The sequence below is a fragment of the Haliaeetus albicilla genome, chromosome 7 (assembly GCF_947461875.1).
Source record: "Haliaeetus albicilla chromosome 7, bHalAlb1.1, whole genome shotgun sequence".
Classification (NCBI taxonomy): Eukaryota; Metazoa; Chordata; class Aves; order Accipitriformes; family Accipitridae; genus Haliaeetus; species Haliaeetus albicilla.
The window spans coordinates 1,075,252-1,101,006 of NC_091489.1; the positions used below are offsets into that span (position 1 = coordinate 1,075,252).

A 25,755-nucleotide genomic window follows, 5' to 3' on the forward strand; every position below is an offset into this window, starting at 1 on the left:
GTGCTTCTTAGAGAGCAAATTAATCTAACACAGCAGCCTCAGCATAGTATTTGTGTGGGCTGTTATGTTAAAGGGGGCTGCAAGGGAGGACAGAATGCATCTTGCTTTGCAGGGCCAGACAACCAAAATGTGCTTGGTCTCCTTTTGCTTGTTCACAAGAGCTCCCCTCTTCTTAGGCTGTGTTAACTTCAGCACCAGGGTAATAAAAACAAAGCATTATTTTTAGCGGACTAAATATTAGGTGCAAGTGCTTATGGTGACTAGAATGTGGTTTTTATTCTATGAGGAAAGATAGGGTGCTTCAGAAACATTGTCTGATGCTGTTTGGAAATGGGATTAAATTGGAAGTTGCACTGCAGTCATGTCGGAGTTTTACAGAATAATTCTCTGAAAGCAGGAACACTGTTTAACATCTCTTGCCCTTTCTGTAACTTCTCCTTTTCTATTTTAACACTGGAATTGCATTTGAAAAGATGTTAGCAGCAAATTTGACTGCCAGTTCTTAAGCCTGCTTAACAACTTTCAGTAACAGAACTTACGTAGTCCAACCTGTTTCATTCTAGAGGCATACAGAGAATGCAACCTGCCTCCTCCTACTTTTTTCTGCAGAATAAATATTTTGTCTGTTGAGAGGGGGATGGACACAGACCAAATCTCTTTCTTCCTGCTCTAGGGAAAAAGGTTTTTATTTCTAAAGATGGCTAATTATTCCGTGGCATATTCTGTGCTTGCTTATAGGATGAATAACCCAGTTGATTACTAAGGGTTATTACCCAGAAGGTAGCACAAGAAATAACTGTGGGCTTTTAAACTGTTTCCCTCTGTGGGTCTCAAGTGGGGCACTTATTTCACGATGGCATGGGCAGTTAGTCTTACTGAGTCATTCAAATACTTCACTGTCCAGATACTCAGATGGAATCTGAGCTCTCCTTTTCTGTGTTGGTGCCTTTCTGCTTCGCAGCTCTTGCAGAAACCATACTAAGTGTGCTTTTGTGTTTCCTGCCACACTGACTGTGCTTGGGGAACAGTGACATGACCTCCAGTGACTCAGAATGCAGCATGAGCCACTGCTAGAGCTTCTCTGTCAGCAGCCAGGCCCCTCAAAAATCAAAACTGCTTGTTGACCTCTGGCTGATAACAAGACTCAGTTCTGATGTTTGACACATGCAGATAGGTTCACTGGCATGAAGTATTCTTTTAAATAATGTTTATTGCAGCTAAAAATAAAAGCATCTTTGATACCTATGACTTTGTTGCTGCATATCAGAAAGAAAAGGTACAGCCTTGAGATCAGAAATCATTTACTTATGTCAGTTTAGCATATACTCTTTAAAAGAAAGCCATCTTCAGGAAAGATGTGAAATTAGGAATTTTTTAAAAAATATTTTTCTCAAAAAAACCCCAACCAAACTGTCTAACCTTAGTCTTTGCTGTCTTGAACATCTTGCTCTGTAGGGTGTGAACCTGCTTCCAAGACACCTAGGTTCTGAAACAAAAAAAAACAAAACAATGATATAAATGTGTTCTTGTTTTGATAATACTGGTAACATTTTCTTTTCCCTTTAGAAAAAGGTATGGGGGACTAGAAGAAATGGTAGGTGTGTTACGCAGATCCCACAACAGCAAACCTGGGGTGCTGTGCAGTTAGAGACAAGTTGCCTTAGCTGAGTGTTCCCCTAGACATGGGGGGATGCTCAGAGCTGGCAGGTTTGGTAAAGGCACAGTGGTGGCTGGGACAAGCTGCAAGGATTACGCCTTTCCCTGCAGGCAAGGCTGGACTAAAATAGTGTTCAGGGCAGTGGAATGGGGTAGAAATTTTAAGCAACACAAATCGTTCTTGCTTATCAGGTGAGTATTCTAGCCTTATTTATAATGGGGAGAGACAGCCCCAGCTTTGTATTCACTTTGGTCTTGCACTGAGCTTGGTGATTGGGAGTCTTCTGTAAGAACTGGACTCTGTTCCTGATTGCCTTTTTGTTTTTTTTCTCCCCCCCTCAATCCAGACTAGGTAGCCATGTCAGCCAAAGCCATCTCTGAGCAGACGGGGAAGGAGTTCTTGTATAAGTATATCTGCACATCCTCTGCCATCCAGAACCGTTTCAAGTATGCCCGAGTCACTCCAGTCACTGACTGGGCACGACTCACCCAGGACCACCCTTGGCTTCTGAGCGAGGTAAGGAAAGTGTCTGTAGTGGCTGAGCCCTTGACAAACCTCTGCCCACCCAGACTGCTCCCTGTCAGGCACAGCATGTCGTGCCGCGGCAGGTTGTGAGCAGAATTATGCTCTGGATCTTTCCTGAAGGACCAGTCGCTGCTGCTGCTCTGCAATATTCATTTGCAACACTGATGAAGAAACAAGCCTTGCTTCAAGGCTGTTGTATCACCTTCTAGGGGGGCTGATTATAAAACTCCTTTAAGGGCTGTGAAATACATGAGCAGAGATATCTGCAAACAAGAAGCTGCTAATAACCACACAGAAGGTAAACGAGGCTAATTCAGACAAAGCAAGAGTCTCTTGAGATGTCAGTCCCTGTTCTCAAACCCTTACTGTCTGAAATCATGGAGTGCTTTCTCTGCGGCTAGCTTTTATGTTCAGTTAGGATACTGCTAAGGTTTTCTGCATCCAAGCAAAATGTTAGGGAAAACTTCATTTTTTGCCTTTTCTGTGCAAGATCTTTTATATCTCTTTGTGTTTCATAGCCCTGCACTTTCTGTAGAGAAAACATATCCAGAGCTCTTTTTATTAGTTGTTCAAGCTGGCTCCTTTCCAGTGCTTAATTACATTAAGTCACTGGTTGGTAGAACATGAATGTTTCACAGTCCTTTACTGACTGACTGATAGAAGCCCCACACTAAGTAATTAAATGTTCCATGCTCAAGTGCATGAGTGAATTGCAAGAAGATATCAGCAGTGCTTCTAAAAAGACTTGCAGAAAGCCAGAAGGGAGGAAGGATGCTATCTATCCTTTAAGACAGAGTTCTATAATGCCAGAAAGGGCTACAGGATCCAGCAGAAAGACCACAATCAGCATTCTGTACTGTGACATGTTATGTTCTGACTCTACACTAAGTTGCTGAAGTTCCAGGACATATTAGCTGTACAGGAGAATGGCACCCATTTCTTATTACAAAAAAAAAAAAAAAAAAAAAAATTGCAAGCCAGAGGTAAGTGTGTTACCTAGGAACACCTTTCCACAGGCATCTTATAAAGAGCCACTGTCAGCTGACTAAAATCTGCATGACCCCTGGCCCTAGCCAGTCTCATACACAAAGTATGTGGTGACAGCAGGAGCTTTTTTGTAAGCAGCTGGCTGCTTGCTGTGTTTAATGGTTTTTCCTTATGAGCCTCTGCTCACAGAGAAATATTAATTTAATAATGCATCTTACAAAGTTTGCAAAACTGACAGGATGCTGTATGCTTTTCAGTGTGATTTTTTTTTTTTTTACAGAAAGTGAGTACATGTACCCCATTTAACAGCTGCTTTGAAAGGGTTATCAAAGTTCATCAAAAAAAGCCAAAACAAACTATCACCTCAGTCTCTGATGTATACTCACATCTGAGTAGAAATAAGGCAGCTCTTCTCAAAGTACAGTGTAAAAAAACCTGCAGACATGTATCGGGAGATGGATTTGCCAAGAGATTAAAGAAATTCTGCAAGGATATTTGCTGTACAGAATTTACTTAAGTTTTTGTTTCACTATCTGCAGAGAATTACTTGACCAAAATCACTTTCTAATGCTTCTTTCTTTTAATCTCTCTTGCACAATGTTGTAGCGTTTAGTGGTGAAGCCAGATCAGCTAATAAAGAGACGTGGGAAGCTTGGACTGGTTGGAATTAACCTCACTCTGGATCAGGTGAAGGTTTGGCTCAAACAACATCTGGGCCAAGAAACCACGGTGAGTGCCACCTTAGCAACAAAAACACAAGACTCTTTTTGTTGTGTCTTTTCTGCCTACTTGCATGATAGGAGCTGGTATGCAGGTATTCCTCTTGCTTATGGTGGTTTAAAATGCATGTTACACTGCTGCCAAAGCAAGTGAGAAACTGTCCCACGTGTAAAATTCCTGCTGGTAAATGAGCACTGATAAATGACACACCTTGATAGGGAGCACAGCTCGGTGCTCCCTATTACGATCCACCGTCCACGTCTGTTGTGTAGGCCCTGTATGGTGGGAGCTCAGCAGGAATTAGTACCATTTTGAAAATCCCTTCTACTTGGGAGTCAGCAGTTGACAGCTCAAATGCTGTGTCTAGTTGGCATAGCTGCTTCACTTTAATACCCAAGGCAGATTTAACAAGTATAAAAGCTGTCATGAAATTGTCCTCTTATTGTAGCCAGCCCGTGTGTTTTGGCTGATGATTGAGTGTTACTTCAAGTCCTTATTTTAACTCAGTGCTGGCTTGTAATATTTATTCTTCTGGGAATGACACTGCAATGCTGATGATAAAGAAAAACCTGCCATCCCAGCTGCTCTGTTTCAGGAGCTGACAGAGTTCTGCTGCCTCAAGGAAACTGATGCCTTGGCCCTACTGTGATTGATTTGCTGCTGGCTCCAGCACCAAGCTGTGCAGCCGAGCCAGTGAGGCTTGCCTGAAGGCCATTATGAAACAGCAGGCAACTGCATCTTGTGTGCCTGCCCATCAGGAAAATGATGGATGTTGAAATCACTTCTTTAGCACAATACAACAACCACATCTAAAGGAAGGACTGTGCCAAGTACTTGTGACCAATGATGTTCGCTCCTGAAGCAGTGTCCTCAGGAGCAGGAGGTATCTCCTATGGCCTGTGCAGGAGTGTCCCTTGAGCCAGAAAACTTGCTTTTGGTAGCAGGAAAGCGCCTATGCAGGACAGTTCCTGGGACCTTGCTGTAGCTGACTGTCCCTGTAGGAAGACAAGAAAGGGTTCTCTTACTCTTCCATTCTCACTGACACCACTTCCAGGGCAAGTGCTGGGCAGAGGCTCTGCTCCTGCCACTCCCTGTCTAGCTCAGGAGTTCCCTCACTTCAGATTTTTTCAAAGCTCCAAAAGCACCTGAAGCCATCACATTTCGCAGTGTGCTAAGCAGTGCTCTGTAAATGTGCTCTCTCTGGGACAGGAGATGAAGAGCAGCCATTCTGGTATAATTCTGATAGCCACCTGTCCTGTTAGGAAAGGGGAAGGTGACTGACTCCTGTAACCAATGAAGTTCAAATATGCTGGAGTGGTACAGCACCGTGTCTAGCAGGGACAGTGCTTGATGCTGTGCTGGAGAGGGAAGAGTATGGTTCTCTGGGAAACACAGTAGAGAGGTGCTTAGGAGGAAGTGGGTTTAGAGCAGTATTGATTAATTCTCGAAGCTTGCCTTATGCTGTCATAAATGTGGATATTGGGCAAGTGTTTATTGGTGTTCATCTTGTTTTCTGCCTACAGATTGCTAATGCTAAGGGAATCCTAAAGAATTTTCTGATTGAACCCTTCGTCCCTCACAAACAGGTTAGTATACCAAATAAAGTGTTAAGAAGTGCTTTTAAATCTCTTTTGACTTGCACGCAGCTTAGATGGATTGATATAATGGAGAAAGCAGAAGTTTGGGAGTGTGCTGTTAAGCTGACAGTGTCAATGCATGGTGGTCACAGCTGTGTGCAGGCACAATATCGGTCCATGTGAAGGGTTGTTAATAATCATGTTGGTTGCTGTTATTCTACTGGGGAGAGGTTACAGATTACATGAGAGGGACCAAGTTGGTTGGTCAAGGCAGCTCACTGCTGCTTGAGTCTGGTACTCCTGAGTGTGGATAACACACTGTTGATGTGAGATACCAGCACAAACTGAGGTGAAATATTCATACTCCACCATGGTTTGCGGGAAACCAAAGATATGGGTTCTTTCAGTGCACTCAAGGAAGGACCCTGGTTTGTGCTTCAGTTGTGTAAGATGGGAGCAGTTTTGTCCAGAAATCACTGGCACATTTCACCAGGCTGAAGTGCTCTGGGCCCTGTCGCTCTCCCTCCCAGGCCAGCACAGCCTGTACAACCCTGAGGAGTGTCTGGGTTGCTCCAGTGCTGCTTCTCCTTGGAAAGCTTAGTGGTGTGCTCAGTTGCCCCTTCCCTAGCATTGACACAAGAGCCTCTTCTTCAAGGTCTTCTCTGGGTGTGACTTGCTAATGCTTGTGCCTGTGTCTGTGGTGCAGGAGGAAGAGTTCTACGTGTGCATATATGCTGCCCGTGAGGGAGACTACGTACTCTTCCACCACGAAGGGGGTGTGGATGTGGGAGATGTTGATGCCAAAGCTCAGAAGTTGCTTGTGGCAGTGGATGAAAAGCTCAATGAATCGGATGTAAAGAAATACCTCCTGCAGTATGCACCAGCAAATAAAAAGGAGTAAGTACAAATGCTCAGTTCTGGGCATGGCCAGCCACCCAGAAACTCCTCTCCTTTATTTCAGTGCAACATCCCTTCATTCTCTTTCACCCTAAAGCTTGCTTTCCTATGCTTCTTGCTGCTCTCAAGAATATGCCATGCATCATAAATCCAAGTTCTTTGACCTTATCCAAGCCACTTGTAAAACTCAAAGTAAGCGTTCGTAGTGCTTTGAGCCTTCGCTTGACAGGAGGACTTCTCAGTCTACTGAAGTCTTGACCTCTGAGGTATTGGAGACACGTACTGAATTTTGATCCTTTGTGCCAGCATAAAGAATTTCTTTTATTTAGTAGAAATGGTGATAAGATGTGAATCTGACTGCTAATTCAGAAATGTACTCGCCCTTACTCTGGCCTAGTCTAAGAAGGTATTCTCTTGCTATTCCTGTGCTTACTGCAAGCTTATCTGTAGATCTCAAAACTTCTGCATCTCCTTTAATTAGATGCCTATACCTAGTTATCTTAATGAGTCATGATTTTTCCAAACATAACATAATCACTGATGGCATTGTTCAGCACTGAAAGGCTGAAGAAGCCTGTCACTAATGTAGTTTACTGCAGTCTCTTCCCTATCACAGCTAACAAAGCTTAGTTCTGACAAAGATGCATATGTGACAGTGAGACAATGATGCATTTCTGTCTCTTGGTGACATTAAACAGACTGAGTGTCTATGTGACAGTTGTGAGTAACTATGTTCTCAGCAGAGTTTGGTGGAGTGTAATTAAGATGAGTCATCAAGGTCTTCCTTTCCTTGAGTCATCACCTAGGCTTCTTCCAGAGAAGATGAATGAGAATGAAAGAAATTGATACAGAGTAGATTTGCAGATTGCCACTAATATAAATGAAGCAGAGCAGGCTGTGATTTATATTTGGCTGCTTTAATGAACTTGTGTTAAATTTTTTTACAGCATCTTGGCTAGCTTCATCTGTGGCCTGTTCAACCTTTATGAAGATCTATATTTCACGTACCTTGAGATCAATCCATTAGGTAATAGATATTCTTGGGAGCAGAACTTTCTGTGCTAGAATATTGAAATGTGTACTTTATCCTTCTCTGTTTTATGTAGTTTGCAACAATACTAGGTGATATATGCAAAAGAAGTACAAAAGTGGCTATGATGTGTCCTGGAGCTATTAGTTGAATGAATCCAAAATGAGGACTGCTTGCAAGTGTTCTCTGTTCTCTGGTGGAAATGAAAAATTCCATTGAAAGAGATGTTAAGTCAGAACTGAAGAACGTAAAAATTGCTCTGGTGGATCAGAACAAAACAGCACCTGAACCAGGGCCTGGTCCATGACCATGGTCACTAGTTAATTCTTAAGGGAACTCTCTGGGTTTGGTAAGTACAATTAAATGACGGATGTGGAGGAAGGGCAACAAAGGTGGCCTAGCTTTTGTAATGATCTCTTTATGGTGTCAAATTTTATGAGTAAATCTGTAATGCATGTCTCTGTATAAAACAGAGCTAATTCTAATTTATTTTTTTAAATGCAGTGGTGACTAATGATGGTGTCTACATCCTTGATTTGGCTGCGAAGATTGATGCAACTGCTGACTACATCTGCAAAGTAAAATGGGGGGATGTGGAGTTCCCCCCTCCCTTTGGGAGGGAAGCTTACCCAGAGGCAAGTAACAACCCACTCTGGCCCAAATCCCTCTCTTATGGAGACAAGATTAATTCCTCATTGCCTGTATGTCCATGGCATTGAGGTTTTCCTCTCTTGTGGGCTTTGTTGCTCTGTTTCAAGTACCTTGGCATTACTCTCTATGATAAGAGCTTGTGCAACCTATGCACAGACTGCTGTAGTACTAGGACTTCTCATAATAGCGCTCTGGACTGCAATTGCTTTCCATCTTTGCTTGGGTGTTGTTTCAGTTCTTTAATTCAGAATTGACTTTAAATGGAGGCTTATATTTAACTTCATTCAGCTATGTGCCAAAGCTCTGTACTTCTACAGTCTTCCTTATATGGTTCTTGCCTCCATTGCTCCCCTGTCGGCATCATTTATTTTTTGTTGAAGCACTGGTTATTGACAGCCTCATGGCAGCTGATGCTCCCTCGGTGTTTCAGTTACAGTTTCTGAGAGTAGAGTAGCAGTTGTGTGCAAAATCTGCTTGTGAGTATGAATCCAGAGAAAATAATTGCCATATTTCAAACTTCAAAGTAAAAATAAGATGTTAATACACCTGTTTTCCTGAAAAGTGATGACCAAGAAGAGGCCTGCAGGCAAACTTACTGTTTTAAAGTTAGAAATGCCTGTTCCCTCTCAGAATTCCCTGGGTTTGTACTACTCGTCGCATAAACACTGCTTCATACATAGCTTCCCAGCAGCTTCAAAAACTGTTGGAAGTAGAGCTCTCTCCTTAATTGTTCTGTTACTTATTTCAGGTGACTGTTCTGCTGTCTCCAAAAGGATTTCTGTCCTGACTTTTTCATTTTAATAATTATAATTATGTTTCAGTTGGGGAAAGTTTTTGTAACATGGCCAGGAAATCCATTTAGCTATTTCTCTCCATGTAGCTTGCTGGATGCCAACACTTAACTCAATTTGCTCTTAAAAGGATTAGTTCAGTTTTGTCTCTGAATCATCCCTCTGCAAGTCACTGTGAAGGTTGTTATGGCAGTGCCTTTGCTGAGAATTTTAATGAACTCCCAGTGAAGTGCTTCTCAACAGGCAAGCACACTGTGATACAGGAACACCATGTTGAGCCAAATTACAGCTCGGCAATTACATTCTTGGCTGCAGCACTGCCAGAGTGTGTGTAGCCATGGGTGTGTTGATTTTAAATTTCCTCTGGTCTCAGTCTGCAGACAAGGTCAGAACAAGACTTTTCAGTTCAGAGGCATTTGATTCTGTGACTGTCATATGTGGAACCAGGAAACCTGGGAGCTTCCCAGGACTGGCTGAGTAGTGGAGGAAAAGACCACTGTTCATGGAAAGGCCAGTGTAGCACAGCTTAGTGTAACACAACCAACAGTCAGCTGCATTTCTGAAGTTTTTAATGTGCAAACAGGAGAAATCTGCTTCTGGATCTGCACTCTACAAATAAAGTAATATCAAATTTATTTATAGCAATCACTTGTGACTTCACCTGGGACAAGCAAGAGACAAGCCAGCAGGCTTTATAAAGACAATGTATTCTTTGGAGGGTATGATTTATTTTTTTTTCCAAGTAAGAATCAAAATTTGAGCATATGCTCAGGTTGATCCCCTTTGAATTTGCTACAGAGAGAATAGTGCAAGCTCTCTATATCCAGTCTAATTTCAGTGTTCTGTCTTGAAGAACGTGTAACACAAATCAGTCCTGGCCCCTGAGAGATGAAGCTGGGTCTCTGTCCCTTACAAAAATGGTGTTCGTAGTTCTGCTTTCCCCTCAGTTGCAGTTGAGAGGAGATGGGGGAGATCTGCATGTCCAAACAGCACTACAAACCCTCTGATTTGGAAAAGGAGGGTGCAGAAGGAAGCTTAAATTGTGTGCTGCTCTGTCTGCAGGAAGCCTACATTGCTGACCTGGATGCAAAGAGTGGAGCCAGCTTGAAACTTACTATTCTCAACCCCAAAGGCAGGATCTGGACCATGGTGGCTGGTGGTGGTGCCTCTGTGGTTTACAGGTAACAGGAACAAGGTTTCCACAGAGGGAGGGTGGATTTACAGTGCTCTAAGAAAACAATTGATGCAGCCTCTGGAAAGGAGACTCTTCTAAGGTGATCTTTCCCATGCCATGACTGCTTGGGACCTCTTCAAAATGAAGATGCTCTGCAGATTTCTTACCAAGATGTGGAACATAGTGTCCCTTGGAGATAAATTAATTCTGGGAGGTTGAGATACAGTTTCTTTTTGACTTGGAAAGGAACAGCTAGCTGAAAGCTGTTTATGGTAATATCATTGCTATGGTAGTTACTGAGTTCCCATCATATCTAGGAAGTGTAACAAGATTTAATCATGACTGGCACCAAGAGGAGAGCAGCTTTGTCTTCAGCAGACAGCACGATCTCTCTGTTACAAGTCCCACTTTCCCAGAAATTTGGAATGCTTTATTAAGACCTTTATAGTGACTCAAATTATAACTAATCTCTTAAATAACTTTTTATTTTTACAGTGACACCATTTGTGACCTGGGGGGTGTGAATGAACTGGCTAATTATGGGGAATACTCAGGAGCCCCAAGTGAGCAACAGACCTATGACTATGCTAAGACTATTCTCTCTCTCATGACACGAGAGAAGCACCCTGAAGGTAAGGGGAGCCACTGCAATTGCAAAGCTGCTCAGCTGTGAAGCTGTGTGTGGGGAAAAAAACCTGAACAAATCTGGGCTGTTACTATGCTTAGACCTCCCTGGCAGAGCTTTTAATGTACTGCTGCCATCCAAGTGAAACAGTGATGGATTTCTGTCAGAGAAATCTTGCTTCAGAGACAGGACTTGCGGCTTTCCATGTAGCAAAGAGCAAATGTGGCTCGAGAGATTCTTATCAGAAAAATTCTTGCTTGATACAAAGCTCTTATCTTCCAGGCTCTGCTAAACACAACTTCTGCAGACTATTGGCTAGTCTGAACTGCAGCATTGTTTCACTTTATATCCTAAACTGCTTCATGTACACTGTGTTCTTAATACAGTTTTATTTATGCATGTTTCTTCCCTCAGGTAAAATCCTGATCATTGGAGGCAGCATTGCTAACTTCACCAATGTAGCAGCCACTTTTAAAGTAAGTACTATTCGAAATTATCAGCAAATGCCCACAGTCATCAACCCTAAGCCATTCTCTCCAGTTCAGTGTTGCGCTGAGGCTGACAGTGCATCTTTTCCAGGAGTTCCTGTGATGATGGGACAGGGTAAACATTGGGCTGCTGAACTCACCTGTCCTGTATGTCTCTTTTAGGGCATTGTGAGGGCAATTAAGGATTACCAAGGCCCTCTGAAGGAGCATGAAGTGAGGATCTTTGTGCGAAGAGGAGGCCCGAACTACCAGGAAGGATTACGTGTCATGGGAGAAGTTGGTAAAGACCAACCATTTCCTTAAGTTTTCTTGTGTCTTGTTTCTTCCACCTGCTTTCTGCTGAGCCTCTTCAGGGCTGAATGCTTCACTTTGGCAGAAGCTCATCTTGTTCCTTTTTCTGCCCACGGCTGACAGTTCTTCTGTGTGTACACAGGGAAGACGACTGGGATCCCCATCCATGTCTTTGGCACGGAGACTCACATGACTGCGATTGTGGGCATGGCGCTCGGCCATCGGCCTATCCCCAACCAACCACCTGCTGCAGCCCACACCGCCAACTTCCTCCTCAATGCCAGCGGCAGCCCTTCGGTGAGTTCCTTCCCCTCTGTGAAAGGGAACGCTTGTGAAGAGCCTCCTGAAGGCAGCGTCCCCTGTCTGAACAGGTTGGAAACAGATCTTGGCCCCCACTGTATTTGTACAAAGCTCTACGAAAACTGAAGTGACTCTGCCTGCATGGTTTATCAGAAGGGGCCCTTCCAATGTCCATCTTGGTTGTGCAGAAAATGTGACCCCCTCAAAACCAATGTGACTCTTGCATCTACTGGGAACTTGGTCGTTTAGTTTTCCCTCACTTGACTGAAATGGTCCTACCTCAAAATTAACTTTCTCTGGTTTTCTTTGTAGACTAGCATAGCCAAAGTGGCCACCTCCTCCTATGTGCTCCAGGCCTTATCTGGCACGCTGTCCCTTACTGACTTGGCTTCTGAATCTTTCAGACTCCAGCACCAAGCAGAACAGCTTCCTTCTCAGAGTCCAAACCAGATGATATTGCTCCAGCCAAGAAGGCAAAACCAACAGCACCTCTTGGTAAGTTCAGCATTGGAAATGATCGCTAGCAGTTCTCTTGTGCTCCAAAAGGCAGAATGTGGACTAGACTAATGGTTTTTGTGGATATGAAGGGAAGCAATTTTGTGGTACCTGTCTATCTTCTGTTTTGAATTTAGTTAAGTGCTTTTAGAATGTTGTCACTTGTGCTGTTAGCTTATACACAAGGTGAGTCAGAGTTGCCTTAGTCTGGGATGTCCCTTTGAAGGGAAACAGCACAGTCTGAGAACTCCAGCATTCCCATGTCCCCTTATGTGAGATCAGCAGACAACAGGTTAGAGTATCTGTGCTGTGGTTGCTGAACTGAGGCCTGCTTTCCAGTTAAGTACCTGGGGGGTGTTCCCATGGGATGCTGCTGGAACAGTGTAGGTATTCAGAAAGTCCTTCTTGGTATATGCTGCAGTTTCCTGGATGAATACTCTACAGTCAGTTCAGTAGGAGTTGTGATGTAGTCCTCACACATTTAGGGTTGGAGATTACTCTGTGGTGTGTTTTTTGTTTTGTTTTTCAGGTGGTTTAGTTTTTTTTTTTACTGAAGTTTGTAGGAAGCTTCTTTAGCGTGGTGATATGCAAGACCTTTGGCAGCTTTTTTGTTGTATCTGTTAAAGCCTTATTGGGTCAGAGTGTGTTGTATTGGGGGGGGAAACAAAAGCAGAGTTGCACAGGTACAGAATGTCATAATGTCCTGGTCCTCCTCCCCTGAATGTGAGGAGATACTGGCCTCATTTACAACAGTATGACATGATGACAAGATTCAGATCCGATTCTGGTGAAACGCATCACAAAACCCACTACTGCTCTCTTAATCATTGCACACAGAATTTCGCATGAGCAATGCTTCAAAAAGATGCTGAAAATACGTGAGCCATGGAGCTTGCACTGCAAGGAACTCCCACCTGAACCTGAAATGTGTTTGTGCTGGGATAAGCAAAAAGCTTCTAGATGGCAAAATGCAAAATTTGATGTCCAGTTATTTGGAGAGGAAGTACAGTGGAGAGTGCTCCAGTCTGCTTGTTTTTTAACAAAAGCAAAACCCAAAAGGCCTGAGTGCTGTGGGGAGGAGGGAAGCTGCAGCACCCCACTGCAGGTGCCCTGCTGTTGGGATGACAGCAGCCAACTCTGTCATACTGTTGCATGAGTTATTCTCTCTTTAACAGATTCAATCCCAGCTTCAAGACCTGGTTCAGGTAGGACACACGTGACTAGCTGAATGTGCCTGGCCTTGCTGGCAGCTGACTTTTTTAGTTCTTGGTTTTGTTGCTGTTTTTTCTCTCCAAAAGTTTGCAGTGTTGTCTGGTCCTTCCCTTCCCTCCTGCCCAGCATATTTAGCTATCACCATATGAACTTTTCATCTGTTTTTTCAAGTGCAGATCACATATTCCTTTGCATTAAAACTTACTATTTCTGGGGGAGAGAGGGACAGGTCTCAAACAAACTTTAATCTTTCTTCTCTTCCCCCCAACAATTATTAAAGAAAAACAGACCTAAGCATATTGTGCAAAGCTCTGCTCTCTGCTTTCAGAAAGAAGGAATCACTAACCATGCCTAATGACTGGCATTTTGTTTCAAAGGGGAACAAAATAGTGCAGGTGCTGTGCTTATGAGCCTTGAAGGACACAGGAAAGTCACGGAATGAACTAAATGTTCTTGTTGCCTTATCAGTTCAGCAAACCATTAAAGCTTGATCTCAGTGAAGTTACGGGGACTTTAAGCACCCTATTGAGCTCTGTGCTGGGTGAGAATAAACTGCTGAATCAGGGTCAAAGTAGAGTTTCAAGACATCACACCTATCACAAAAGGAGGGATAGTAGAAGGGGAACTCTCAGATTCTTCCTTGTGTGGTCTCGGACAAACAGCATTACCTTTCTGGGCCTGCATTTTCCTGTTTCTATGAATACTAATATTACGCCCTTGCAGCCACCTGCAAGATAAACAGAATTTTTCAGGGTAGGCAGTTTCCTAATAAAAGTCATGTGGCAGTGCATCTAAACTGTGAACATGTACGGTTGGAGAATAGTGACTGATTTCTTGTTAAAGCCAGAAGAACTGTTGAATCCCTAATGCTGTATACCTTTGATTCAAAGCCATAAAGGAATTAGTGGTAGACTGAGTTGGCATCAGCAGTTGGATCAGCTCTGAGTTCTTAAGAGTTTTTACATTAATTCTGCATGGAGTCAAAGGGAGAAACTCAACGTTTTGCTGTGACAAGTGGTGTAATTATACTTCAAGCAAACAGTCCATCCTCACTAGCTGAACTGTTGTACTGTCACATGTGACACTGTGACACTGTCCCCTGAAGCCAAGTTCTGGGCCATATATATATTCTTGGAGCCATCAGGTTTGTGATGATCAGAATCCAACAAAAAAAAGAAAACAAAAGCTGAGTATGTAGAGCTCCTTTGCTTTCTTTGTCCCTTCCATTTCCTGCCTTTCTTTTTATTTCCTATCATCCTACTGTAATGCCCTGACAAACTCAGGAGGCAAACCTCCTGTGGTTCTCCCAGGCTGTATGCCATATGCAAATAAATAAATAAAATTCAAAGTTCCTTTCCTCTTCAGCTTTGCACAATAAAACTGAGAGGAACATGAATGGCCCATGTGAGAAGAGGAAGAGGCAGTTTTCACTTCTTATCTCTCCTCTCCTGCACCAGCTTCCCCCTGCCCCCATCCCTGTGATTAAGCACTTGCCCATTTTGTGAAACCCATAAACCTGGCTATTGTGTTCAGAATCCTGGGAAGGGGGATGCTGCTTCATCGACAGTTTCTTCCTTAATTTGGACAGTGTGGCTACTACATCCTGCAGTTCACCTGTTGGGTTCAGTTTGGAGGGGGGGAATACGCTCCTCTGGGAGACTTTCAAGAGACATTTGGCAAAGTTGCAGCTTTTCTCTTGCACAGATGTACGTTTTGAATGTGTTTTGGTTTTTTCCCCTCTCTCTTGAGCAGGTAAAGCTACAACCCTGTTCAGCCGTCACACCAAAGCTATCATCTGGGGGATGCAGACACGGGCTGTGCAAGGAATGCTGGACTTTGATTATATTTGCTCCCGGGATGAACCTTCAGTAGCTGCCATGGTTTATCCATTCACGTAAGTAGCCTGTGTTGACTGTTATTTTTCTGAATGCTTCCCTCAGATTCTTCTGTTAGCTTCCTCCTTTTCCACTCTCTGCTGTTCTTTAGTGTAGCTCTGCCCTAGTCTACATCTGTGCTTTAACACCTCCTATGCTCCTTTCCACCATCAGGTTGGCTTTGCAGACTGCTTCCTGTTTACCTCAACCATTGATTTCAGGCTGCTCCGTTGAAACAGCTTAATGTTAGCTGCAGAATTTAAGTCCCGCTTCATGCTCTTTCAAAGGGTGTCCAAATTTTGTTCCTTCGTTCAGCAAGTGAGGAAGGCACAACTAGTTGGGCTTTCTTGAACAGCCTACTGGCTTAGCAGAGGCAGTAAGGCTGTGTTAAGGTTTCTTCCACGCATCTACTGTTTGCTGCATGCTTGTCTGAGACATCCTGATTTGTGTCTGCAGCAGCTGGAATTTTCCCCTCCAAATACTAGCCAGAACTGGAGCAGCTCTGCTAATAGACTAAAGCAGTTTTTCTGTCATGTTGCCAAACAAAATTAAAAAAAAAAAAAATCCCGTTTATTTTGTTCATACTCTTTCCTATAGTGGCAGTAGTTTCTTAGCAGGCAGGAAGTGTGCAGATCCTTCAGTGGGACAGAGTTCTCTTCTGTTATTCACCCTCTTTTACCTTATCCCCACAGCTAACAGGGATGAGAGGGGCTATTGGGTGTTTCAAATTGCTCTCAGGAGGAACCTCCAGAGCACAGCTGTGCATAAGCTCTTTTGTTATTGTACCTTGTGAGTGGGGGGGGGGGGGGTCTCCCTGTCAAACAGGGCAAGTAGCGAGAAGGAAAGGAGTGGCTGTCTGGCCTGCTGCTGAGACAGTGAGATGGGAGCCCATACAAAGGTAGGAGGTTTGTTTCATTTCTGTGGTATTTACAGACATCCAGGATAGCTGATGTCTAATCAACCTCTGTCTTGCAGAGAATTTTGCCTCTTGACAATTAAGTACCTTGTACTGTTAGTCTGTGATGACAGTTGCAGCTCTGTAATAACTTCTCAGCAAGTGCAAACCTCAGGGTACTAAAACTTGAGTGCAGGCATAGCCACATCTATAGATGAGTGGCAACCCCTTGCAGTGGCGCAGTTCTTTAATGAAGAAAAAGCAATAGGGATTAAAAGGTTAAGGCTACCTATAATTAATTTTCTGATTCTCTTGACCTTTTGGAGGAAGCCAGGCTGGCAAAACCTGGAATGTTCTGTTACAAATGTACCAATATGGGAATGCAGCCAATATCTCTACACTCTTAAATGATTGAACAGTATAGACTTCAATGAAGTTCCAGTCAGAGCATCTACCATATATAAAAGACAACACATAGAATGAAAGTTTCCTAGGTGCATGTCCTTCAGCATGTGTAGGGCAGGGTGGGTAGAGTCTCACTGTAGCAGAATTGGAAAGCTGACTGGCCCTCACATTGCTGTCCTTGCTGTTCACCACAGATACTGGTTTCCTGTCCCCCCAGTCCAGTATTTGTTCCAGTCCAGTAATGCAGCTTTGCATGCATCTCATTCATTACTCTTTCTGTGCCTCATTCTGTCTTCCAGCTTGGAGTAGAATTGAGGTTCTGGTAACTTCACTGTGGGAGAGCTTATTCATCTTGCTGGATGCCTCTGTCCCTATTAGCCCGTCTCCTTCCATATGCTGCTCTGTTCTATACTCTGAAGAACCTTCTGCTGTTAGTATGGTCCCTCCTCATGTATGCTCACTTGCTAGTGAGTGTCTCACAGTCAGTCTTGGTGTCTGAGAATTGGGGTTTGCAAACTCCTCTGTCTGCATGCACTGTATCCCTTTGTCTTTCCAGTACCCTTAAGGGTTGGGACTTTTTCATCTTTTCCTCCATAGTGGTGACCACAGGCAGAAGTTCTATTGGGGCCACAAAGAAATCCTGATCCCAGTCTACAAGAACATGTCAGATGCCATGAGGAAGCACCCAGAGGTGGATGTTCTCATCAACTTTGCATCTCTGCGCTCTGCTTATGACAGCACCGTTGAAACCATGAATTACCCACAGGTGAGGGGGGGATCTAGAAGCAGCCCAAGAAAAGAAGGAAGATCTTGTCAGCAGGGTACCAGTGTTTCTTAAACTGTGATGGCATTAGCAAATTGTCTTGGTTTTCCAACTTGGCAGATAAATACCTCAATTCTAACTCCTTATAGACTCTGAGGAGGACACTGGGGTTGCATAGCAAATTTGAACGCTGGACTTGGAATTTGTGTACAAGGAACTGGGCACCTCTTGGTTAAGAGTAATTACTATGGGTTGGCTAAAACATAGTGCTGCTTTAATGTGCAAGGGGGAGGAAAAAGATTCTCTGAACACTGCATTGAGACTGCTGTGAAGATCACAGTAGACTGTGGATCCATGCACTGGGCCTTCTAGTATGAGAGTGCACAGTGTGACCTCCTAGAGGCCTGATAAGGCAGAGGCTGATCATTCCCCCTGAGCAGCTGTTTGCCTTCTCTGTCCTGCAGTTTGTTAGGGTGGTGACACTGAGGGTTGCTAATGGTTTTCTTTTTATCTTGATGCAGATTCGCACCATTGCCATTATTGCCGAGGGCATTCCAGAGGCCCTGACCCGCAAACTGATCAAGACAGCTGATAAAAAAGGAGTCACTATCATTGGGCCTGCAACTGTAAGTACTGATCACCTTTTTCTTTTCTTGTCCATCTGTCTTAATCTTCAGATCAGCTTTCTCTGAAGGATAAAGTATATCCTACAATCCATTTTGTCTTTAGTCATATCAAGTGCATGTTAGTTTCTCATTTTAAGGTCACATTACTGTCTTCTGTTGTTTGTATAAATACTGACAAGACTGTCTTATGGAAATGTTCTTAAGTTTCATGTATATTTTAAAGGGCTTTACATCTTTCTCTAATTTTCTTGTAGGTTGGTGGGATCAAACCAGGTTGCTTTAAAATAGGCAACACAGGAGGCATGCTGGATAATATTTTAGCATCAAAACTGTACCGTCCTGGCAGTGTGGCTTATGTTTCACGGTCTGGAGGAATGTCCAATGAGCTCAACAACATCATTTCCCGAACCACTGATGGGGTCTATGAAGGGGTGGCCATTGGAGGAGACAGGTAGGAGTCTGCATCTTCAACAAAGACACCATTTTTTCAAGTTGGTTAACAAAAGAATTGTTAGTAATTTGGAGGAAGAAAGGCAGGTTGGCGTTAATTTTTCTTCTTTCAGAGAAGTTTATGAAACAAACTTATACCACTTTCCCTGTATTCTACCCAGATATCCTGGTTCAACTTTTATGGATCATGTCTTGCGTTATGAGGATACTCCAGGAGTGAAAATGATTGTAGTACTTGGAGAGGTGAGTGAGACCAGTTCACTCCTATCTAAGAAATACCTAAGTGTTTTGTCTTGGGAACACCTGACCTGGCTGCAAGGATGCTAAATAACAGCTGCAGATAAGTGGAAGCTATTTATACTGTTGTTGAATGTCTGATTTTTTTTCATGCTTCTTTAATCTAAAGAAATTGAGTGTATTCCACAGACAAGCATAGTCTTTCCTACATTAAAAAAAAAGTCAAATAAAGAGGCTTTGTTCTGAGACTTCAGCTGTTACTCATTGTGTTGTGGTTTAACCCCAGCCAGCAACTAATCACCATGCAGCTGCTCACTCACTCCCCCCTGCCCAGTGGGATGGGGGAGAGAATTGGGGAAAAAAAAAAAGTAAAACTCATGAGATAAGATCAGTTTAATACAACAGAAAAGAAACTAATAACAACACTAATAAAATGGCAATAGTAATAATAGAAGGATTGGAATGTACAAGTGTTGCACAATGCAATTGCTCACCTCCTGCTGATCAGTGCCCAGTTAGTCCCTGAGTGGTGATTCCCCCCACCCCCACTCCCTCCAGTTTATTACTAGACATGATGTTACATGGTATGGAATACCCTGTTGGCCAGTTTGGGTCAGCTACCCTGGCTGCGTCCGCTCCCAAATTCTTGTGCCCCTCCACCCTTCCTGCTGGCTGGGCATGAGAAGCTGAAAAATCCTTGACTTTAGTCTAAACATTGCTTGATAACACTGATGTTTTCAGTTGTTGCTAACATTCTTCTCATACCAAACTCAAAACACAGCACTATACCAGCTACTAAGAAGACAATTAACTCTATCCCAGCTGAAACCAGGACATGTTGAAAAAGGAGAAAAAAATCCAAGTAATGCATATAGAAGTATCTCTGAGCTGGATTCTACAAAAGTGCAAAGTTTTGAACCAGCTCAGCTCTCTTTCTTTCTGCAGATTGGAGGTACAGAAGAGTATAAGATCTGCAGGGGGATTAAAGAAGGTCGTATCACCAAGCCAGTGGTGTGCTGGTGTATTGGTACTTGTGCCACCATGTTCTCTTCAGAGGTATGTGCAAAATTGGGGGCAAATGCATGAATAAGTATGTATCTATGACAGGAAGAAAAAAAACAAACTTCTCTCACTGTGCCTAAACCTTTCAGAACTGTCAGTAGCAACTTAATGTGCAGAAGTTAATAAACATAAATAATAAAAGCTTTTTGAGCTTCTGTAGTCTGCCACTGGAGATTTCTAAGGGATTCTGCATACTTGGAAAGAGAGCCCAAAGATCCCAGGGAATGCAACAGATTCTAATAGCCACCTGCTTCTGGAGTGGGAATGGGAAAGGTGCATGTTAAGCAGCTCCAGAGAGTGGGGGAATTCAGGGAGGCAGAATGTCAATGGAAGAACCTGGAGTGATTCCAGGTCAGAAAATGCCCTGCATATTGCAGTGCTGACTGTAGTTGCAACCAAGAGTTCTGTTAGCCCAAATAAGAAGGCAGATGTGTGGTCACTGGTATTCCTCTGTCACCAGTTTCCTAGTCAGTTCTTTATTCTGTTTCACTCTCTGCAGGTAAACAACTTGTATCCCTTACTGCTGTCTCTTCTCTTGTTTGTAGGTGCAGTTTGGCCATGCAGGAGCTTGTGCCAACCAGGCTTCTGAAACTGCTGTTGCAAAGAACCAAGCCTTGAAGGAAGCTGGTGTGTTTGTTCCCCGGAGTTTTGATGAGCTGGGAGAGGTCATTCAGTAAGTCACATTAACAGGGCACCTTCAGCAGGGGACAAAAACTGTTAGGGTACTGATTCTAGCCTGATAAAGGAGTATATTCCTGCTTAAGGAAAGCAACTTCTATTCATTCTGGGTTTTTAAGGTCTAGATTAAGACCACCTCACTTGTATCTCTTAAAAGGACTTAAGTTAATAAATGGATTCTCTCCCTAGGTCTGTCTACCAGGATCTTGTGGCCAAAAGAGTGATTGAACCAGCTGAGGAAGTGCCTCCTCCAACTGTGCCAATGGATTACTCCTGGGCAAGGGTGAGCTGTACTGTTTTACCTGCTTTTTGGTTCCTTAGAAACCAGACAGGATGTTTGCTGTGATTCTGGATGCTTATGGTGATAACAGTGTTGCCTTGGGGTTTTATCTTGCACTTTTATAGCATGGTCTGTGAGCTCACTGGCTATGGTGGTTCTAGGCTGTGGAAGCTGCTGTGAGGGCAAGCTTAAGGCACTGTTGTGTGACCACTCTGCCTCCTACTGCCCCTTGCTTCTAACATGTTTAAAATCCCATCTTTATGCTGTGATTTCAGGAGCTGGGTCTGATCCGCAAACCGGCTTCCTTTATGACAAGTATCTGTGATGAGAGAGGTCAGGAACTGATATATGCTGGGATGCCAATCACTGAGGTCTTCAAAGAAGAGATGGGAATTGGAGGAGTCCTGGGCCTGCTCTGGTTTCAAAGGAGGTGAGGCAGCTTTTTGTGAAAGCTCCCAAATTCTTTGGCTTGAAGTTTTGCTTGTTCATCAACAGACCTTTTAGCACAAAAGTAACTCCAGGATTCCTTTGTGAATGTAGATTCATTGGAAATGCCATCTCTATATCCTCTCCTCTGAGACCACATCAGCATTTCAGGGCTTCATACAGTATGTTTTAGTCCTGGGATTAAGTTTTCCACAAGTTTTGTGGCGCACTGAGGAAATGTCTCCATTTCTCTATTCTAGGCCTATTTCACACTCTGACTACTTGCTTATTATAATTGTCACCTTGACCCTGGAGAGAGTGGGGAGTTTACAAACATTTGCTAACCAGCCTACAGGGAATCTTCTGAATGGCAGAAGTATCATGCCTTCATTAGAGGCACTTTTGGCACTAGCTGGAATCTCTGGCTCAGCAGAACAGGAAGAACAGAATGAACAGAACTGTAGCACAGCCACATGGCTCCCCTCAAGGGGACCCACAGAGCTCACTGATCTGTCTGCTGAGTGTGTGCAAACTCAGCGTACAAAACTGACCCTCAGCTCTGAGCTAAACAGCTCCTGTGGAAACTGAATTTAAAAAATCTGATCTCTGAGAAAGATATTAGGATGCACTGATGAGTATTGTGACCCTACAGCTCCCTTTCTGTTCTACTTCTTTCAAGCATACACCAAAAACAAAAGTCACTGTCCAGTATAACACCAAGTGTCTTGTTATTCAGTTTTCTTTACAATAAATGACTTCAGTCTCTTTCTTGCTCAGGTTACCAAAGTATGCCTGCCAGTTCATTGAGATGTGTTTGATGGTAACAGCAGATCACGGGCCTGCTGTATCTGGAGCCCACAACACCATTGTCTGTGCAAGAGCTGGAAAAGATCTTGTCTCAAGTCTCACTTCAGGCCTTCTTACTATTGTAAGTGCCTAATATCCAGAAGATTTGGCTTAGTTATTCATTACTCTGTCTATGTTTTATTACTATTAATTTAAGATTTACGTTGGCTGCAGAGCCATGGACAGGTTTTGTCTGTTCACTCACACTTTGAATTTCTGTTTAATTCAACTTTAATAGCTTGATACTCTTATGTTTAAAACCTAGTCCACTTTTCTAGTAAGCAAGACTGTTTTGATGTCTCTTCTGAGTCTAGAAATATTTTGTAGAGGCCAAATTGCTGTCAGTGTTGTCCCTATATGGTTGCCTAGTCTCTTCCAAGACTGACAAGTAAAAGTGTGAATAAAACAGACTTTAGATTGCATTTCCCCCCTTCCCACTGTCTCTAGTGGAGATGCGTCAGCTACACAGTGGCACTTGTGTTGAGCTCTAAACAGATGCTTTATCTCGGGTGCCTGCCTAACCTTTAATTTCATGAATGCTGCAGTGATAGGCAGGGTGGATGGGGAAGATAATCTTGTGCTTGTTTTGTATCTTAATTGTGGAAGTCCTCTGCTGTAATTTCCTTTGTGTATTACACCCAGGGTGACCGGTTTGGTGGAGCGCTGGATGCTGCAGCTAAAATGTTCAGCAAAGCCTTTGACAGTGGGATTATCCCTATGGAGTTTGTGAATAAGATGAAGAAAGAAGGGAAACTGATCATGGGCATTGGACACAGAGTCAAATCAGTAAGAAAACTGCATTAGTACAAATGGAGCGGGGGCGGGGGGGAATATGAAGGTTGTGAGAGAGAAAAAAAAAACAAAGGAAAGAAAATTAGTAAGTTTCAGAGGCAGCTACTGACCAAATTCTCCTAAACCTACAAATAGCAAAGCTTATGGCGAGTACCTGTGTAAGAGGCAACATCAGTGACTGTAATGTGTTCTTAACTTGCAGATAAATAACCCAGACATGAGAGTTCAGATTCTCAAAGACTACGTGAAGCAGCATTTCCCTGCCACCCCACTGTTGGACTATGCCCTTGAAGTAGAAAAAATTACAACTTCTAAGGTGAAATGAGCTAGTATTTAGCTCCTCTTGAGCAGTCTTTCTTAATGGAGGAAAAGTGTCCGGGGGTTAATACTGTATTTTAATTGCAGTGCTTCATAAATTGTTGCTGGGGTTTTGTTTTTCTATGATAGACTTGAGGCCAAGTACTACAGTTTGGTAAGGCTGAAGACATTTATTGGACACCAGGAAAATGCTTAACAAACCAACACCCATTATCTGTGTTGTCCGCTGTCCACACTAGAACTGCTGTATTCTGAGGCAGAGCTAGCACATGTGATGGGCTGTGGTCGATAATCTCTCTGGTTTGAACCAAATGCAGGCCCATTGTTCGGGGCAGTTTTTCCATCATTCACATTAAGCATGGCTCTTGCTCAAGTTGCTGAACAGCCTTCTCCATTGCTAGGCTTGTGTGTCCACAATTATGGGCAGCCCTCAAATTACCCTTGAGGATGGAAGCTGCCAGGTGAATACCATCTGCCAACGTTAACATCTTTATTGGGGTGTGTTTTCATTTCCTGCAGAAACCAAATCTTATCCTGAATGTAGATGGCTTTATTGGAGTTGCCTTTGTTGATGTACTCAGGAATTGTGGCTCTTTCACACGGTAAGTATGTAGTGGGCTGTTTCTCTTAAGTCATGGTCCTATAAAAATGATGGGAGCTATACTGCCAGCTCATGTGGGGCCAGGATTTCAAAAGGACATTGTGAAGGAAATGTAGCCTGGACTTGGGGAAGGAAGCTTTCACTGAATTCGGTGTTGCTACTGGCACTACAGCAGACTCATAGTCTTTCTAAGATTGATTCTTTAAATAGTTATCTCTGAGATACTATTTAATTTCTTTTCCTTTGCAGGGAAGAAGCAGATGAATATATTGATATAGGAGCTCTTAATGGTATCTTTGTACTAGGCAGGAGTATGGGATTCATTGGTAAGTTTGCCACATTTCTCCCCTTCCATCCTATTGGTGAATGCCCTGCCACCATGAACATGAGACAAACGTGAACCTCTGGGGGACTCAGTCTAAAATGCTAGTTGCAGGAATCCAGAAATCAAAGTTGTTTCAAGGCAAAGTAAGATGAGAAGGAGGAACAGAAATTTTGTAACACAAACCACTTTTGTTTTAGGACACTACCTGGATCAGAAGAGATTGAAACAAGGTCTGTACCGCCACCCATGGGATGACATATCCTATGTTTTACCAGAGCACATGACCATGTGAGAACGTGTAGTATTGCCTCAGAATGTCACTTCAAGAAGACAGAAGCCTGCACAGAGGACAGCCACGAATGGGACTTTGATGTATAAAGGCCATTGGTATATAGACATTGGGCTGCCTGGTCAAACTGTGCAAAGCAACTGTTTTATAAGAATAGAAACTTACTCTAATAAAAACCAAAACTTGTGATATTCTGTGTGTTACCTGCTGTATTTAATACTGTGTCTCACCCTTTTATTTTTTTCTACTCATTTCATTTTGTTTCCAGAAAAAAGATTTTAAGGGTTTGGGGGGGGGCTAGTTTTGCTCATAGGCGCTGTCTTACTGAACTTGTGGAAGATCCCTTAGTCTAACAAGCTGTAACTTTTCCCCATAGAGGGGAAAGTACCCATCATTCCTATAAGCCATGCTTTGGGATTTTTTTGTTGTTGTTGGTTGTTTTTCAATTTGTTTAGTGTGTTCTTATCTCCAGTCTGATTGTACCCTGAATAGTGGGACCACTGCTGATATATAACCAATGTTACTCAAACTCTGGTGTAGTAATTTAAAGTGTAAAGTTGTAACATACTACTGTTAAAACTGTGAAACTACATGTATTCTGGTATCTGTATTTATGCAAACAAATTCTCATTTGCTATTAGATTGCTGGTATATGGAATGTCACTCATGTTATCTGCAGATGCAAAAATAATCTCAGTAATAACTTCAGTGTCCTACTTGTCTGTGTATTGTAACCTAACTCAAATAAATGGTACACTGCTGATTTATTCTCTTTCTACTTCTGGCTTCTAAAAGTTGGTCCTAAACAGTGTCTAACACAATGTGTGACAAGCTGGGAACCAGTGATTCAATGAAGCAATTATTCCTCTCCTGGTGTCTGTTCTAGTTGATTTTAAAGAACACCATACAGACCGATCCCATCATGTTTCAGTGTAGGTCAAAAACATGACATGTAGGAAAGACATTATCTATAATTGATATAACATTACACAAGAGTTAGGGAAGTGTATGTGTTGTAAACATGAAATAATCAACTATAGCTCACTTCATTCTAATCAACAAAAAAAAGGTGTACCTTAGTTGGAGTGAGGGAATTTCTCATGTTAAGTTCCTTCCCTGCAGGCTTGCCTGAGAGAGCAACGTTAAGGAGAAAAAATAATCAAAAGGATAGCTCAAGGCTCTGAAAAAAACTACGCGTGTATTTCCTGCCTCTGATACCTATGCAGTTTGGCAGAGAGATCCAATTCCTTGCAACTGCAACGCGCGTGGCAAGCTGCCTTTGTGCGACATCACGACGCTCGCTGGCAGATGCTCTGGCTGTCGCGCCAGTGTCCTCGCCGACCAACCCTGCTGTCACCTACAGCACCAGGGCCGCCCCGAAGCGGGGAAGCATCGGGGAGCAGGCCCAGCAGTCTCCCTCCTGACGGGTTTTTCAGGTCCCGCCCGCCCCCGTCCCGCCTTTCGCCTG

The 25,755-nt window shown here is 43.2% G+C and overlaps 1 protein-coding gene and 1 long non-coding RNA gene across 4 annotated transcripts in view; one reads left to right on the plus strand and one right to left on the minus strand.

Moving 5' to 3' along the window:
- Nucleotides 1–25,054, plus strand: part of ACLY (ATP citrate lyase) — a 30,973-nt gene extending 5,919 nt beyond the window's left edge. The window contains exons 2-29 of one of the 3 annotated variants that reach the window (XM_069786313.1): nucleotides 2,004–2,173; nucleotides 3,776–3,898; nucleotides 5,413–5,475; nucleotides 6,173–6,363; nucleotides 7,311–7,390; nucleotides 7,898–8,032; nucleotides 9,902–10,016; nucleotides 10,505–10,641; nucleotides 11,049–11,110; nucleotides 11,285–11,402; nucleotides 11,556–11,710; nucleotides 12,118–12,208; nucleotides 13,384–13,413; nucleotides 15,173–15,314; nucleotides 17,192–17,360; nucleotides 17,879–17,983; nucleotides 18,238–18,434; nucleotides 18,595–18,676; nucleotides 19,616–19,726; nucleotides 20,278–20,405; nucleotides 20,600–20,693; nucleotides 20,966–21,120; nucleotides 21,894–22,044; nucleotides 22,605–22,748; nucleotides 22,957–23,070; nucleotides 23,592–23,674; nucleotides 23,923–23,999; nucleotides 24,196–25,054. In XM_069786313.1, coding sequence (XP_069642414.1) covers nucleotides 2,015–2,173; nucleotides 3,776–3,898; nucleotides 5,413–5,475; nucleotides 6,173–6,363; nucleotides 7,311–7,390; nucleotides 7,898–8,032; nucleotides 9,902–10,016; nucleotides 10,505–10,641; nucleotides 11,049–11,110; nucleotides 11,285–11,402; nucleotides 11,556–11,710; nucleotides 12,118–12,208; nucleotides 13,384–13,413; nucleotides 15,173–15,314; nucleotides 17,192–17,360; nucleotides 17,879–17,983; nucleotides 18,238–18,434; nucleotides 18,595–18,676; nucleotides 19,616–19,726; nucleotides 20,278–20,405; nucleotides 20,600–20,693; nucleotides 20,966–21,120; nucleotides 21,894–22,044; nucleotides 22,605–22,748; nucleotides 22,957–23,070; nucleotides 23,592–23,674; nucleotides 23,923–23,999; nucleotides 24,196–24,290 — 3,306 coding nt within the window. In that variant the 5' untranslated portion in view covers nucleotides 2,004–2,014 and the 3' untranslated portion in view covers nucleotides 24,291–25,054. The remainder of the gene's footprint in view (nucleotides 1–2,003; nucleotides 2,174–3,775; nucleotides 3,899–5,412; nucleotides 5,476–6,172; nucleotides 6,364–7,310; nucleotides 7,391–7,897; nucleotides 8,033–9,901; nucleotides 10,017–10,504; nucleotides 10,642–11,048; nucleotides 11,111–11,284; nucleotides 11,403–11,555; nucleotides 11,711–12,117; nucleotides 12,209–13,383; nucleotides 13,414–15,172; nucleotides 15,315–17,191; nucleotides 17,361–17,878; nucleotides 17,984–18,237; nucleotides 18,435–18,594; nucleotides 18,677–19,615; nucleotides 19,727–20,277; nucleotides 20,406–20,599; nucleotides 20,694–20,965; nucleotides 21,121–21,893; nucleotides 22,045–22,604; nucleotides 22,749–22,956; nucleotides 23,071–23,591; nucleotides 23,675–23,922; nucleotides 24,000–24,195) is intronic. The other 2 variants (XM_069786314.1, XM_069786315.1) reach the window with 2 other exon arrangements.
- Nucleotides 1,395–25,681, minus strand: LOC138685926 (uncharacterized). Its single transcript, XR_011325303.1, has 3 exons — nucleotides 25,506–25,681; nucleotides 25,363–25,415; nucleotides 1,395–1,486 (listed from the first exon to the last, which is right to left on the minus strand). It is a non-coding gene; the product is annotated as an uncharacterized lncRNA (long non-coding RNA).
- Nucleotides 25,682–25,755: the final 74 nt, after the last annotated feature.